At 27.9% G+C, this 13,452-nt stretch overlaps 2 protein-coding genes across 6 annotated transcripts in view; one reads left to right on the plus strand and one right to left on the minus strand.

The window, feature by feature from the left end:
- The window catches only part of LOC111628547 (protein Wnt-11b-1-like), a 45,955-nt gene that overhangs the window by 16,266 nt on the left and 16,237 nt on the right, over positions 1–13,452 (plus strand). The gene's annotated exons all lie outside the window — the stretch shown is intronic.
- The window catches only part of LOC111628546 (UDP-glucose:glycoprotein glucosyltransferase 1-like), a 99,135-nt gene continuing 95,143 nt past the window's right edge, over positions 9,461–13,452 (minus strand). For all 4 annotated transcript variants that reach the window (XM_023372360.1, XM_023372362.1, XM_023372359.1 and 1 more), the window contains 8 exons: positions 11,336–11,445; positions 11,191–11,263; positions 10,599–10,702; positions 10,478–10,534; positions 10,057–10,171; positions 9,869–9,985; positions 9,658–9,796; positions 9,461–9,555 (listed from right to left, as the gene is read on the minus strand). In XM_023372360.1, the coding sequence (XP_023228128.1) occupies positions 9,530–9,555; positions 9,658–9,796; positions 9,869–9,985; positions 10,057–10,171; positions 10,478–10,534; positions 10,599–10,702; positions 11,191–11,263; positions 11,336–11,445 (741 nt within the window). In that variant the 3' untranslated portion in view covers positions 9,461–9,529. The remainder of the gene's footprint in view (positions 9,556–9,657; positions 9,797–9,868; positions 9,986–10,056; positions 10,172–10,477; positions 10,535–10,598; positions 10,703–11,190; positions 11,264–11,335; positions 11,446–13,452) is intronic.

Here is a 13,452-nt window from a genome sequence, read left to right on the forward strand (position 1 = left end):
ATTTCAGGTAATTTCATTAGAAACTGGTTAACAAAATTTCCACAGCAGAAAATCAAAGTAACTTTAACCACTATTCTTTCTATAATACTAGGGAAACTTTGTCTTAAAATTCAAGATAATTATCTGAAATTCTCCTTAATTTTGTTTAAAAATAGATAATATACAGTATATTAATCTAAAAATTTTAACAAATAAAATAAGTACAATAAAATTTATACTGGATGTTTCAAAAATACAGGACAAAACTTCCTAATAAGAGAAGAAAAATAAGTTATAACATGGGCCTGAATGGGTATAAATTTTATTGTAGTTATTTTATTTGTTAGTATACAGTATATTAATCTGATTAAAAATTTATCCAGTAAGATTTTAGTGTAATCAAATGCCTTTATTTGCTGCAATAAAAATCCAAAACTCCTGCAAACATATTTGGTAAAAGTGTATCCATATATAGGCAGAATGATGTTAAACCATTAACTGGACTTCTTTTTATGCAGACCTTTGAAGTCTGACATATTTGACTGTAATGGATGATGCCAAAACTCTGATAGATTTATGGTAGCTTGTCAGAAAATATGTACTATGCCAGGAACTTGAGAGCACATTTAGGTCTTAATGATGACAAGCTAAGGTGTAGTCAGGTGGGAGATGAAAATTTTGATTATAATATCTAAGATGAGAAGAAAATGTTTAATTAATTCAAAAAGAAAGTAACCCATATTGTTCTAACTTAATTTTTTTCTCTATATAAGGAATCCATTCCTAAAGTTTTGTCTCACTTTTGAAACACCCTGTGTAATAGTTATATAAAATTCAACTCAAAATAGATTTCATGGATAATAAAGTGAAACAAAATTCTAAATGTTAATGAAAAATCAAATCTAAGTACTTTTATTTTTTTGAAGCTTTACTTAATATCAATATGAATTACTTCAGCAAATAATGATGTCTTTCAAATTTAATTTATTACACAACAAGCAAGTATTTATTGTGACATCGTCACAAAACCAGGCTGCAATTTTTAATCATATTTTAAATTCAAAATATATGCTCTCCACCTCAAATTAGTACTGTAGTGTTTTGCCCATATACATCACACTTTTCCTTTACCAATAGAGTCATGCTAGTTATCTATTAACTGCTTTCTTCAGGGGAAAAGTTTTGAATTGAAATAACATGACTTCTGGTTTGCACCAGACATTCATATATATAGTTAATCGGAGCTTCCTGCCCCTAATCTTTCAAGTCTCAGCTTTCACCTATTTAACTTCGTTCTCAAGATTAAGAAAAGACAGACAGAGGGATGACAACGGGAATTTATGGGTCTACAATTTTTTCAAATTGCAGCTCAATGAATTATTAAATTTTGTGTAACAGAAACATTACAAAGACATTTTTTTATTGATAGAAACAATAACAGTAAATCGTTAAATTATTGCAGAAAAGTTATTCAAAACTTAAAAAATATATAAAAACCAAAATGTGTATTTGTTCTCTTGTGATTTGTAAATTTATATTGTGCCTTTTTTTTTCCTGTGCTACTCCTGAAGAAGAACCGTAAATTAGAACAGTTCAAAATGCTTATATTGTCATTTTATTACCTCTTCTATTAATAATAAAGAACCATTGAGAGGTTTGAGTGATCATTTCTTAAATTATTCTTATTTAGGGTTTAGTTTTTATTTATTTTTCAGATAATAAATTGATTGCTTTCCCATCAGATATAACTAGATATACTATACTTATTATAGGTTACAACGTGTAATTCTTTTTCTACAGAATGGCACCAAAATTTTGTCTGTTAGGTGAAAATATTCTTGAATTTCTTCACTAAAAGGCATTACTTGTGTAACCCATATAAGTATAAAAAATATAATTTTTTTATCACTAACATTTTCTTCTTTCAAATTACTTTTTTGAATGAACTCTCACCTCAAGCTTTTATTTAAAACAGTTTATTTTGACTGAGCATGCACAAAATAACAATTTGAAGATTATAATACATGCTCGAAAAACTGTTCAATTAGATAAAGTAATACATCGATTTTCGTCGATAATCCGTCCGAAAAAAATCGGCGAAATCCGAAACCGACATAACCGAGGCAATTATTTCCATATAAATCAATGTAAATCTAATTAATTCGTTCTATTCACTCCAAAATACAATATCAAAAACACATTTCATAGAGAATGAGTATAGTGTTTAATAGCAACAACAATAAGAAANTTCTTAAAAGCCTCTTCAATTTAGATTTTATATCCAAACAGATGCTTTCATATATATCAATAAACATTGTTCAATTATGTGAGTTTAATATCTTCGTTTTAACTGCTATCAAGTTTTAAATATATCGAAGTTTGTTTTTACATGAATTTTTTTAGATATAACATATTTCAATAACTTTTCCTTTTTAGAATCTTAACTGATTTTAATTCTAATAAAAAAAATATTCACAGTTTTTTCTCTAGAAAATTTACCTTTTCAAAATTACAAATTCTTAGAATTTGCATTTAAGGCTACTACACATGCTCAAATAAATATAAAAAACAATTAAATTTTGATAACTTATTTGAACATGTTAAGCAACAATCCGAATTTTGTTCTATCTTACAATTGAAGCAGTCAGAAAAAATTAATTTGACATTTGACAATTTGTTTGTACAACTGTGTTTCTTCTGATAGTTTTGTATGCTATTTGGTGTTAAAAGCCAAAGGCATTTTAGTGTTTAATTAAAAAAACTTGAATAAAAAATAAAATAAAATTAAAATTTGTGCAAATATATATTTACTAGCAGGTGAACCCAGCATTGCATGGGCAAAAAATAAGAACAAATGTTAAGATTAGTTAATTTCATACTTCTAACCTTTCTATTACATTATAGAATTTCATTTATATAACTACAAAGGTTATCTTACATAGCCAATCTTACCCGTTTTCACTGGGTGCAAGAATTAGGTTCCTTTTCTTCCAAGGCTAATTAGAGAATTTTTAAATGGGTCTAAAAATATGTTCAATTTCCTGCAAAAATGCAAAAAACCGCATCTAAAATAGTACAGTAAAAACTCAGTTCTTCACAGTAATCCTTAACTTTCCCTCTCCTCCATGGGGGAATTTCCAAAAGTCCCTTCTTAGTGTACATTCGCATGACATACCCTAACTGTGTACCAAATTTCAATTTGCAACTTCTAACCGTTTGGGCTCTGTGCTTATTATCATCATCATCAACCCATCTCGATTATATTATAAGATTAAATTATACTGACATGTTACACTTGTCCTTCCTCTAATTTACTACTTAAAATTGAAATATTTTGTTTAAGCAGGTCCTATTACATTAATTAGTTTATTGTATTATTTTTACTGGTTTTTAAGGTCAAACAATTTTCCATGTGGACAGTATCTTTTTTTATACACAGGTTCTTCAGAAACATATCTACCATGTAAAAACAAAATTGGGTGTATAAGAGGGCATTAGAAAAATAAAATGGTTAAAAACAAATTCAAAAGATAGACTTTTTTGAAAAGAATACTTAGAAAATATAGATTTGAATGATAATTTTAAATTATTATATTCATTCTATGTAATAATTTTGTATTTATTCTATAAAAATTCAAGAATAAATGTATAAACTCAGAAACTATAAAGCACAAAAAAAAATTAAGAAAATATTTCAATAAATGTGTTATTTTGTATAGAAGACAATTTCTAGATTAAAAATACCAAACATTAAGCTTTACAAAATTATAAAACTATTAGGATGACAGTTAATCATCACATATAGAAGAAACACAATTAAAAATGAAAGTACTTCAGCTTTCATCCTCCTCTATATCTTCAGGATCATGTCACGTCATCCTGCTGGAACTATATCAATATCAGCATTCTGGCTATAAAAAGTTGATGATCATGTCATGATATCGGTTTCCATTTGATGTGACTGCATTTCCATCTTCATTTTCAAATAAGTACGACCCAATAACATCTCTCACCTACAAGCCTCACTAAACTGTCACTTTCAACAAATGCATTTGCCTTTCCTTAGTAACACACAGATTTTCAGTCCCCATATTCCAACAATTTAACTTATTAGTAAAACCATTCAAGTGAAAATGAGCTTTGTCACTGAAGATTTTGTCAAGAAATTTAGCATTAACACTTTGTTGAACTGTGTAATGCTCCACTTTGAATTTCTCAAGCCAACAGAACACAGCTGTGTACAAAGTGGCACTACAGTGCACTCAGCAAAAAATTACATCAAATTCAAATCCTGCAATTCTTATTGAATCTTCCTGTATTACATAAAACTGATTAAAGATACATAAAATTAAAGCCAATTTTACTTCAACTGTATAAATGAATAATAAAAAGCCATACAATTAGCTGTAAAATAACTGTTATAAAATAATTAGAATTAGGATATCAACTAAGAATCAAGATTCATTTTGATTTTCAGGAAATATTAGGAGATTTTAATTTTGATTCAAATGACAGAATTATTATTATTGATAAAAATTTTAGATAAGAAGTAAAATATTTAACTAATAAATTGAAATTTCACTATATATTTACACTGAAAACAAGTAAACAAGTGCAAGAAAATGAGCAAATTTGTAACTTGTTACAAATATGTATATGCAAATAAAAACAATTACTGTTAAAAATTACAAACTTAATTCTAATAGAAAAAATAATATTTCTATTATATATCCTAATTAAATGAATCACAGTGAACTAGATTATTATAGTATTTATTATGAGCATTTCAAATTCTTAAAAGCCTCTTCAATTTAGATTTTATATCCAAACAGATGCTTTCATATATATCAATAAACATTGTTCAATTATGTGAGTTTAATATCTTCAACTCTGCTATATCTTTATACTTCATGTGTTTTATTTTTAAATTTCTGCATAGCCAAAATTTACATAATGTAAAAATAAATGATTATTATTATGGACATATTTATAATAAGATTATTATTCTGCACTAGTGTAATTATTATTATTTTCTATTAAAAAAAATACATAATTTTATCACAAATTATAAGAAAATATCCATATCTACTACACTGCCATTTAAGACAATTTTTAAGAATATTTTGATATGCTAAATTTATTGTTATATTTTAGAACTTTCTGTATCAGTAAACAAATCTATAAATTACAATATAAAATTGTGTATCTTTGAAATTAAAATGATGGTTATAAAAGCATGACCAATATGATTAATGGAACTAGCTAGCATATCAAACATTTATCATTTATCTAATGCTTCATAATTTTTACATTATATGTAATCTTTTATTAATTTTACTATTGATTTTCATAGTTGCTGATTTTTTCAATCTCTTCTAATTACTGATTGTTTTGTTCACTGATTCAGAGTGAAAAACAAATTCTGAGAACAAAAATTAAAAAGATTTAGATGAAAACATTTTAAGATAAAGCTCTCTATTAATTAAACATTAAAATAGACTGTTCATGGAAACAATTACTAGACCAACAGAAAGTTGTCCATATACATATACACATTGTGTAAATTGACATTATTTGAATTCATCTTATTTCTTAAAATCAAGTAATCTGTTAATTAATGATGAAAATGATAATGATTAAATCAACCACCCAAAACAAATGATAACTGTTACATTATTGTTGTCTATCATCTCATATCATTTTTTAATTTTAAAATTATTCTGTAGTAAAATTAAGAATGTAATACAGACAATACATACAATTTCATACATAAATATAAATATTAACTATCCTGAATGAAAATTTTTTGATTTATAGTTTGAATTTATATATTATTTTATTCCTTTGAAGAGAAATTGGAATTTCTATATTATCAATTTTCAATATACAAGTTAACAAATGATAATATATTAATTCAATCTAGTTATAGAAACTTGTTAAATTCTTATAATTAACTTGTGAAAACAACAAACATTTGATATTTTGAGGCTAAAGTGAATCAAAACTTACAAACTGAAATTTCTGTAAAACTTTGTATTTAAAATTTCAAAATCAAATATTAAATACAGTTTAGGGCCATTAAGCTTTGAATTCGCTTAAGCTACGCAAAAAGCTTGGATCCCAATTTTTTGATACTATGGATCTAACAGACTTGGACATGGCTTCTCAAACATTCTAGACAGGTGTTGCTGCTATTTTGGCATTTCGAATGTCCTTGACTGATGTGCTATGCACTATCGCAGATTAAATATTTAAATGCTGTCTTATAACTTTAAAGAGGTATTTATAGAAGATTACTCTTTTATTTATCAATAAACAATAAAATAACTGTATATCAAACACACCTTGTTACTGAGATATTTTTGTTTATTACGACAAACAAACGGTTTCAACCCACTCAATTATAGGGCTATTAATTAATTAAGGAGTTCATAGAGCTGGAAGAGCAAGTATTTTTGGAAGACCAAAATATTCTTGTGGATATTAACTTGAGTGTAAACAAATTGACAAACCAGGTGCAAGTGCATTTAATTAAGAAATACAAGAGGAAGCTAGAGTGGATATGTGCCAAGCAAATGAATAATAAAGATAGGAGGATAAAGCCAACCACGTATATATTATGGGACCAGATCCATCTTCCACCAGATATCAAGAAAATTCTAAAGAAAGGTCCTAATTATGCTCCTGATAACACTGCAGACTGATGCAACACCATAGCCGAAGTTGAAAGAGGACTAATTGGTTTGGATGAGGTTAACAAAGATTATTTCTGATGGAAAACAACCCTTAGAAACAGAGGATACACTGCACAAGAAAATAGTTAGCTGAGAACAAATTAATATTAACTAGAGCAGATAAAAGTAAACATTTGGTAATAATGAAAAAACAATGATATAATGAAGCCTTAGAGAACTATATAAAAAACTGAATGTGAAAGGGTTGATCACAATATAGTTGATACAATAGCAGATAAGTCAAGAAGTTAGAAAAATTGCCCATTACCTTGTTCTTCTCTTTCCTAAAAGGGTCACACATCACAGGTGCAAGTATCCCCAGGTTATTCGGCTTTGCAAAAACACACAAAACAACAAAGAGATTAGACCAGTAGTTGAGAAATGTAAAGGGCCAACATATAAGCTAGAGAAATGCCTGCATAAATATTTGTCGGAACAAATTGGAGATCATCATTTTACTACGAAGAACCCATATAACTTAATAAGTGAATTCCAAGCTTTATCCTTAATCGACAAGGAAGTTGGATTGGTCATGGACTCAAGTATGTATCCATCAATAAAATTAGACTCATGTTATGATGTGTTAGTTGATATCTTATGCTGTTTAAACCCGAATGTGTTGACCTATCAGTGACGTAGAGATGCTAGCAAATCTTATGTGTTTTCAATCATTCTTCAGCTTTGAAGGTAGAGTTTATAAACAATTAAAAGGAGTTCTGATGGGCAGCCCAATATGGCTTATTCTGGCTTACTCTGCGAGTTAGTTTTACACAGAATAGAACAGATCAAGATTACAAATTTTAGCCAAGACATAATCCTATACAAAAGGTATGTGGATAATGTGTTTATTTTATGGAAGAATGATACGAGAATACATAATTTTTTTAAATGAAATAAATTCCAATAATGATGGTTTAAAGCTTAAATTGGAGCAGATTAGTCAAACACAAATAAATTTTTTTGACATTGCCATTTTATTCACAAATGGTTCTCTAAACATGAAAGTATATATCAAGCCCACACATGACCTGTTTGTTATACATCCCATGGGACTCCAATGATCCACATACTGTATATATAAACTCTCAGTGTTTAGAGCTCTGATTAGAAGGGCATTCCTGTATTGCTCAGACATATATGACAGACTGAAAGAGCTAAATAGGATTGGAGACATTGCAAAAATGTTGGGCTTTCAAACAAGAGTCATTAAAAACTTAATTAATTCTTAAACAGATGCTAAAGAAGAGAAGAAGAGAGATATGAACAAAACAACCGTATCACGAAGTTCACATATAACAGAAGTCTATCAGGTATTATGAAGAGATTGCAAATTACAAAAACATGACACTAATATACAAAAGGGCTCTCATGATATACAACTTACTCAGAAACAACAAGGATAGGATTGGAGAGAAAGAGCAAGCAGGTTTATACACGATACATATAAGAATGACCAACTAAGTATCAACAAAGAGTATGTGTGTCACAGCCAGGAACCTAAACAGAAGAATCAGGGAGCGTAAGTATGACATAAATAAAAGACACTAATCAACAGCGTTATCAAAGGTGGCACAAACAGATGAGTCAATGGTTGAATGGGCAGAAGCCAGAATTGTGGCACCAATACATTCACAGACTCTTGCATTAACATTAGAAAAGTGCAAAATATGTAAGTCTAGCCTGGCTGGAAAATGTTTGAACTATAAGGATGCCACAATTTGCCTTCAGCTTGGACGTATATAGTTAAAAAGAACTCATAATTTAATGTGGAGTATGCAGTCAATGTAGAATCATATGTTGTTATATTTATATTTGTATTTATTTTATGTATGTATTTTATTGTAATTTATTTCACCATGTTTATCTTGTTTAATTCTAATTGGACAGTTTCTATTTTGTATATTTTTGAATTTAACATAATGTTCGAAACACTTTGAATTTAATTTCCGTAGTGATTTGATAAGAACAGTAGCAAAAGAACTGTTGTAAATGTTAAATTAACATCAATAACCTGAAGATGACCCCTTGAGTGGGTTGAAAACATTTGTTCATTGTAATAAACAACAATATCTCAGTAACAAGGTGTGTTTGATATACAATAGAAAATCTGAGTATAGATTGTAATTTAATAAAATAACTTACAATGAAATTCAAATACAGTATTAATCTATTTTATCCATGCTGAGTGTCAGTGTTATGGAGGCTGCCATTGTAACCAACTCACACCTTACAATGCTACAAAGTCAATCTGCGGTAAATCTGCAAAAAATTGACTCGTATTTAAAGTGTGAAATAAAATGTTTTTGATATGTTTTGTTATTCTTAAATAATAAATTATATTTTGACAGAATATTGATTTTTAAGTATTAGTAGAATTTTCTTTAAACTATAAAATCAACAACATAATTATTGATGTGACAAATAAATTTTTGTAAAGTTTATTAATTTCATAATTTATTTACACCTGTTTTAACTGAACAATNTTATTATTAATTTCAAGACCATTAATCAAAAAACATTTACTTTTTTATTATTTATTGTAATTTATGCATTATCAAAAAATATTTAAGCCACAATTAAGCAGTTTGGACCCCAATCACCGCAGCTTAATAGCCCTACAAGTGTTTATTAAATGAATGAATTGAAAAACTTAATGCCAAATTTCATATTTCAGAATTTCATTTTATGTACTATGTAACTTTATGGTTTGAAAATGTTATATTTAATGAACATAATAACACAAATACTTAATTTAATAATTAAAAAATTTATTTTTGTGGAATATCCAAAAGATGTTTGTGGAAAAAATTTTATGGTCATAACTCTTCATGTTTGTCATGATCTGAAAATAAAAACTCATACAGATTAATTACAAGCAGAAAAAAAGTTATATTTTAAAAGAACTGAAACTGATGTTTATAAGTAATTATTATAAATCTCTAACCTGTCTGTAATTTTGTTGAAACCTTTCCTTCTTTGTACTGTTCAAAAAGTTGTTTGATTTCTGTGTCATAATCTTTCCATTCTGGAATGATTCTCATTGCACTAACTAACTTAGGTTCTTTTGTTTTTGGATTATTACACTGAAAGATGAAAAATATGTATGAAAATCATATATAAAATAAAAACATTAAAAAAAAATTAAATTAATTTACCAGATCTATTGTTTTAGCATACTGTTTTGATTTATCATCACACCATGTTTCACACCATAACCATTCTTGAGGTAAGGATTTAATATTTACTTGATGAATCATATTATTGGGAAGATCCTAACATGATAAAGTTTAATAAATTAACACAATTATATATTATACTATTTATAAATTGCAAATTTAATTACCTGATCTAAATTGGCTAAACTATTAGGATCTTGACTGAGACCTTGATATTGTCCTCTCAGTCTATCTCCAGCTGCTATGCGTCTGAATTTTTTCAGATCTACCACATACAGTGCACTGAAGAAAAATATATATATATACATTGTAATCATCATCATCAGACTTAAAAATTTATGTCTTATTAAATAATAAATTATATTTTGACAGAATATTGATTTTTAAGTATTAGTAGAATTTTCTTTAAACTATAAAATCAACAACATAATTATTGATGTGACAAATAAATTTTTGTAAAGTTTATTAATTTCATAATTTATTTACACCTGTTTTAACTGAACAATATTTCCACTAATGGAATAGAATGTTTTTAATTCTTATTACTTTTATGTTATTCTATTTAAGATATGGAGAAAACTAACTGACCTGATGTGGTATTTTCTGCCAGCTAGATGAGATGCCCAATAGCCTGATTTCCAAAATCTAGGACAAATAATTTGAATCATTATAAATTTATTCCTATTATTATTTTATATTAAATAAATACCTGTAGCCATCCATATCAGTTCGACTATCACAAAATGGAGTGTAACCATAAGGAGCTCCACCCAAATCCAAATCTCTTAATTCTTTCATGTCGCCTCTGACAACCTTTAAAATCATTTTAATTTTTATTTATAATACAAAAATAAAATATTTTATATACAGTAATACCCCAAACTTACATGATAGGTGAGACTGAGCAATAACTGCGTAAGTCGGGGTATAATTTTGCAATTTGTGTAAAATCTAAGTCAGATGTATGTAAGCTCATAAATGTTCTCATTAATCTTATCTCGTCTTTTGATTTGTTCACGGTTGCAAGAAATCACCACATAGAGTCTCTCAAGTCTCTGTAGATATAACAAACACAGAAATAAATAACACAAAATAAATTGTAGCTATGTGTTGATTCCACACAACATGTCCGAATATGTAAGCTAAACAATAGTGTGGGGGGAGTGAGTAATCAGGAGTTGCGTGGCGTTCAAACAAAAGACGAATCAATGAGATTTGAAAATCGTGTAACTCTGGGTTTGCGTAAGTCAGGGTAGCATAAGTCGAGGTATTACTGTACTGTAGTTTGATATTAAACATACCTGATCAGCATCAACAAATATTATTTTCTTTATGTCAAGAGGAAACAGAACATCCAAAAATAATATTTTATAGCTGAAAAGAGAAACTTAATTTGAAAATTACTTAAATTATCAAATTTATTATAATTATAAAAATTCATTTTACCCCCAGATGAGACGTTGTTTCTCTGTCTGTTGATTCAACCAACGAGGCCATTTATACTGAACAAGTTCATATTCAAAATTGTACTTCTGAGCCATTAATGGAAGGAAATCCTATTGAAAAAAATTTAATTATTATTAAAAGTAATAAATATACTATATTTTTTAAATAAATAATAATACTTAAATAATGAATTATTCGTAATAGTATATTAAGTTACTACATATAAGGTAACAATATTCTCATTCATTAGCATATTTTCTTTTAATTAAATTGAATTGAATCTGGTTACAAGAACTGCTTTTAACTTTATATTGTAGAAACTCAATTATTTGACTATTTTATAACTTGATTTATACTAATTTTATGGTTTTTTTTAAATGTGTGTAATGCACTTTAACTCCATAGAAAATAATTATAGAAAGATTATATATTTTTGTCTTTTGGTATTTTGAAAAAGTGAATAGTTTCAGATATTGTAATTTAAAGTTTACGTGCCTACAATACCATACCTGTGATGACAGGCACTCAGTCATTATGTTCTTGGCAGTATTGTCATCATGCATCAATGAGTCATTAATGTAAGTGTCACAGATATCAATTAAGACAACGCAATAAAAAATGCCTAATTTTTAAGCACTTACTTACAATATGACAATATAGTGTACAATATTCTATATACATATTGAAAACTTACGATGCTTCATATTAAAAATTAATAGCTTTTTTTCTTACATTAAATTACAGACTGCCCTCATTTTTACCCTGGTTTGATTTATTCTAGTATGCTCATTTCAAATTTCCTCCCAAAATATTTTTTCCAGTGTGTAGAATACTTTATATTTTTATTTGGTGGCAGCATAGTGCTGGTAACATTAGTAGCAATTTCTCTTTAATAGTGATTCTGAAATTTAGTGATTTTTAATCATATAGGGAAAAATTATTTTTGACTAAAAATCATTGTTTTGAAGATAATAGCAATTTTACCATTGGCACTGAGGTATTTTACTGTTTTACAAGGTATTTTCTTATACTTTCAATGGTAAATGTTCACTAATTTACTATTTATAATACAAAAGAGTATAGTATGTATGATAACTGAAAAAGACATTTCATGCATCACCAGTTCTGGGGGACAGCTTCCTGGCCTTTCAATATTGCATTGGTTTGAGTTGTATTGCATTTGCTATTTTATAGATCATTGCAAGGAAACTATGTATCCTTTGACTCAAGCATGATCTTACTGTGGATGAAATTCTAACAGCTCTAAGATATATCTCCAACTCAATATGAAGGTGAAGAGCTAGATCTAAAGTGCAGTTCTGAGTCCACAAACTCTAACAATAAATTTATACTTCATGCAAGGGTAAAAATAATAGTGATTTGTCAGAGAGATATCTTGATGATTTCCCAGAGGTATTACCAGATCACACTTACGTTCAGTCATGTAAGTAACAACTCAACAAGCATATAAATAAATATAAAATTTACATAAAGTCATACATTATTTGCACAAAGATGAATCTGTGAAAAGAATAATTTTATCTTCCACCAATATTACAGGTGCTGTAAAAAAATTATTTTCAAGAAAGACCAGATATCAATGGTCAGGCATTTAGTGTCAATGGAACACCATGGGTATGCATTGCATCTCTAAGCAGACAGATCAGAAGTCAGCCAAATGTTCTTTGAGAGAATGCTGGTCCTACAGGATATGCAAAACATTGCATGAAAGAAGAGTCCCCCAGCCACTTTGCATATTCATAAGTGATCCTATGTTGCATGTGATAAAATGACACACTGAAATGAAACCTGTATTGTGTGCAATGGTAAGTTGTGGTACTTGGACTTAGAAGAGGTCTATAGAAGCCTTCATTGCCTTACCTGCCTAAGTATAGTAATGAAGGTGTTTTTCTTCCTAATCTTTTTTGTATTTAGACACATGCCTAAGTACAAAAAAAAGCTTGTAAAATATGTGAGAACAATCTTTGTATGAGAATACAGAGAATAAGAATATTTTTCTTGAAAATTTTTTTTACTGTATAGATGTCTTCATCTTTAAAAAAAAAAAGTACAAAAAAACATGATTAAAACAAAATGAGATGAGAAACATATGATAG

This window comes from Centruroides sculpturatus, unplaced genomic scaffold (assembly GCF_000671375.1).
Source record: "Centruroides sculpturatus isolate CEXI.00-Female unplaced genomic scaffold, Cexi_2.0 scaffold217, whole genome shotgun sequence".
In the NCBI taxonomy this organism is placed as follows: domain Eukaryota; kingdom Metazoa; phylum Arthropoda; class Arachnida; order Scorpiones; family Buthidae; genus Centruroides; species Centruroides sculpturatus.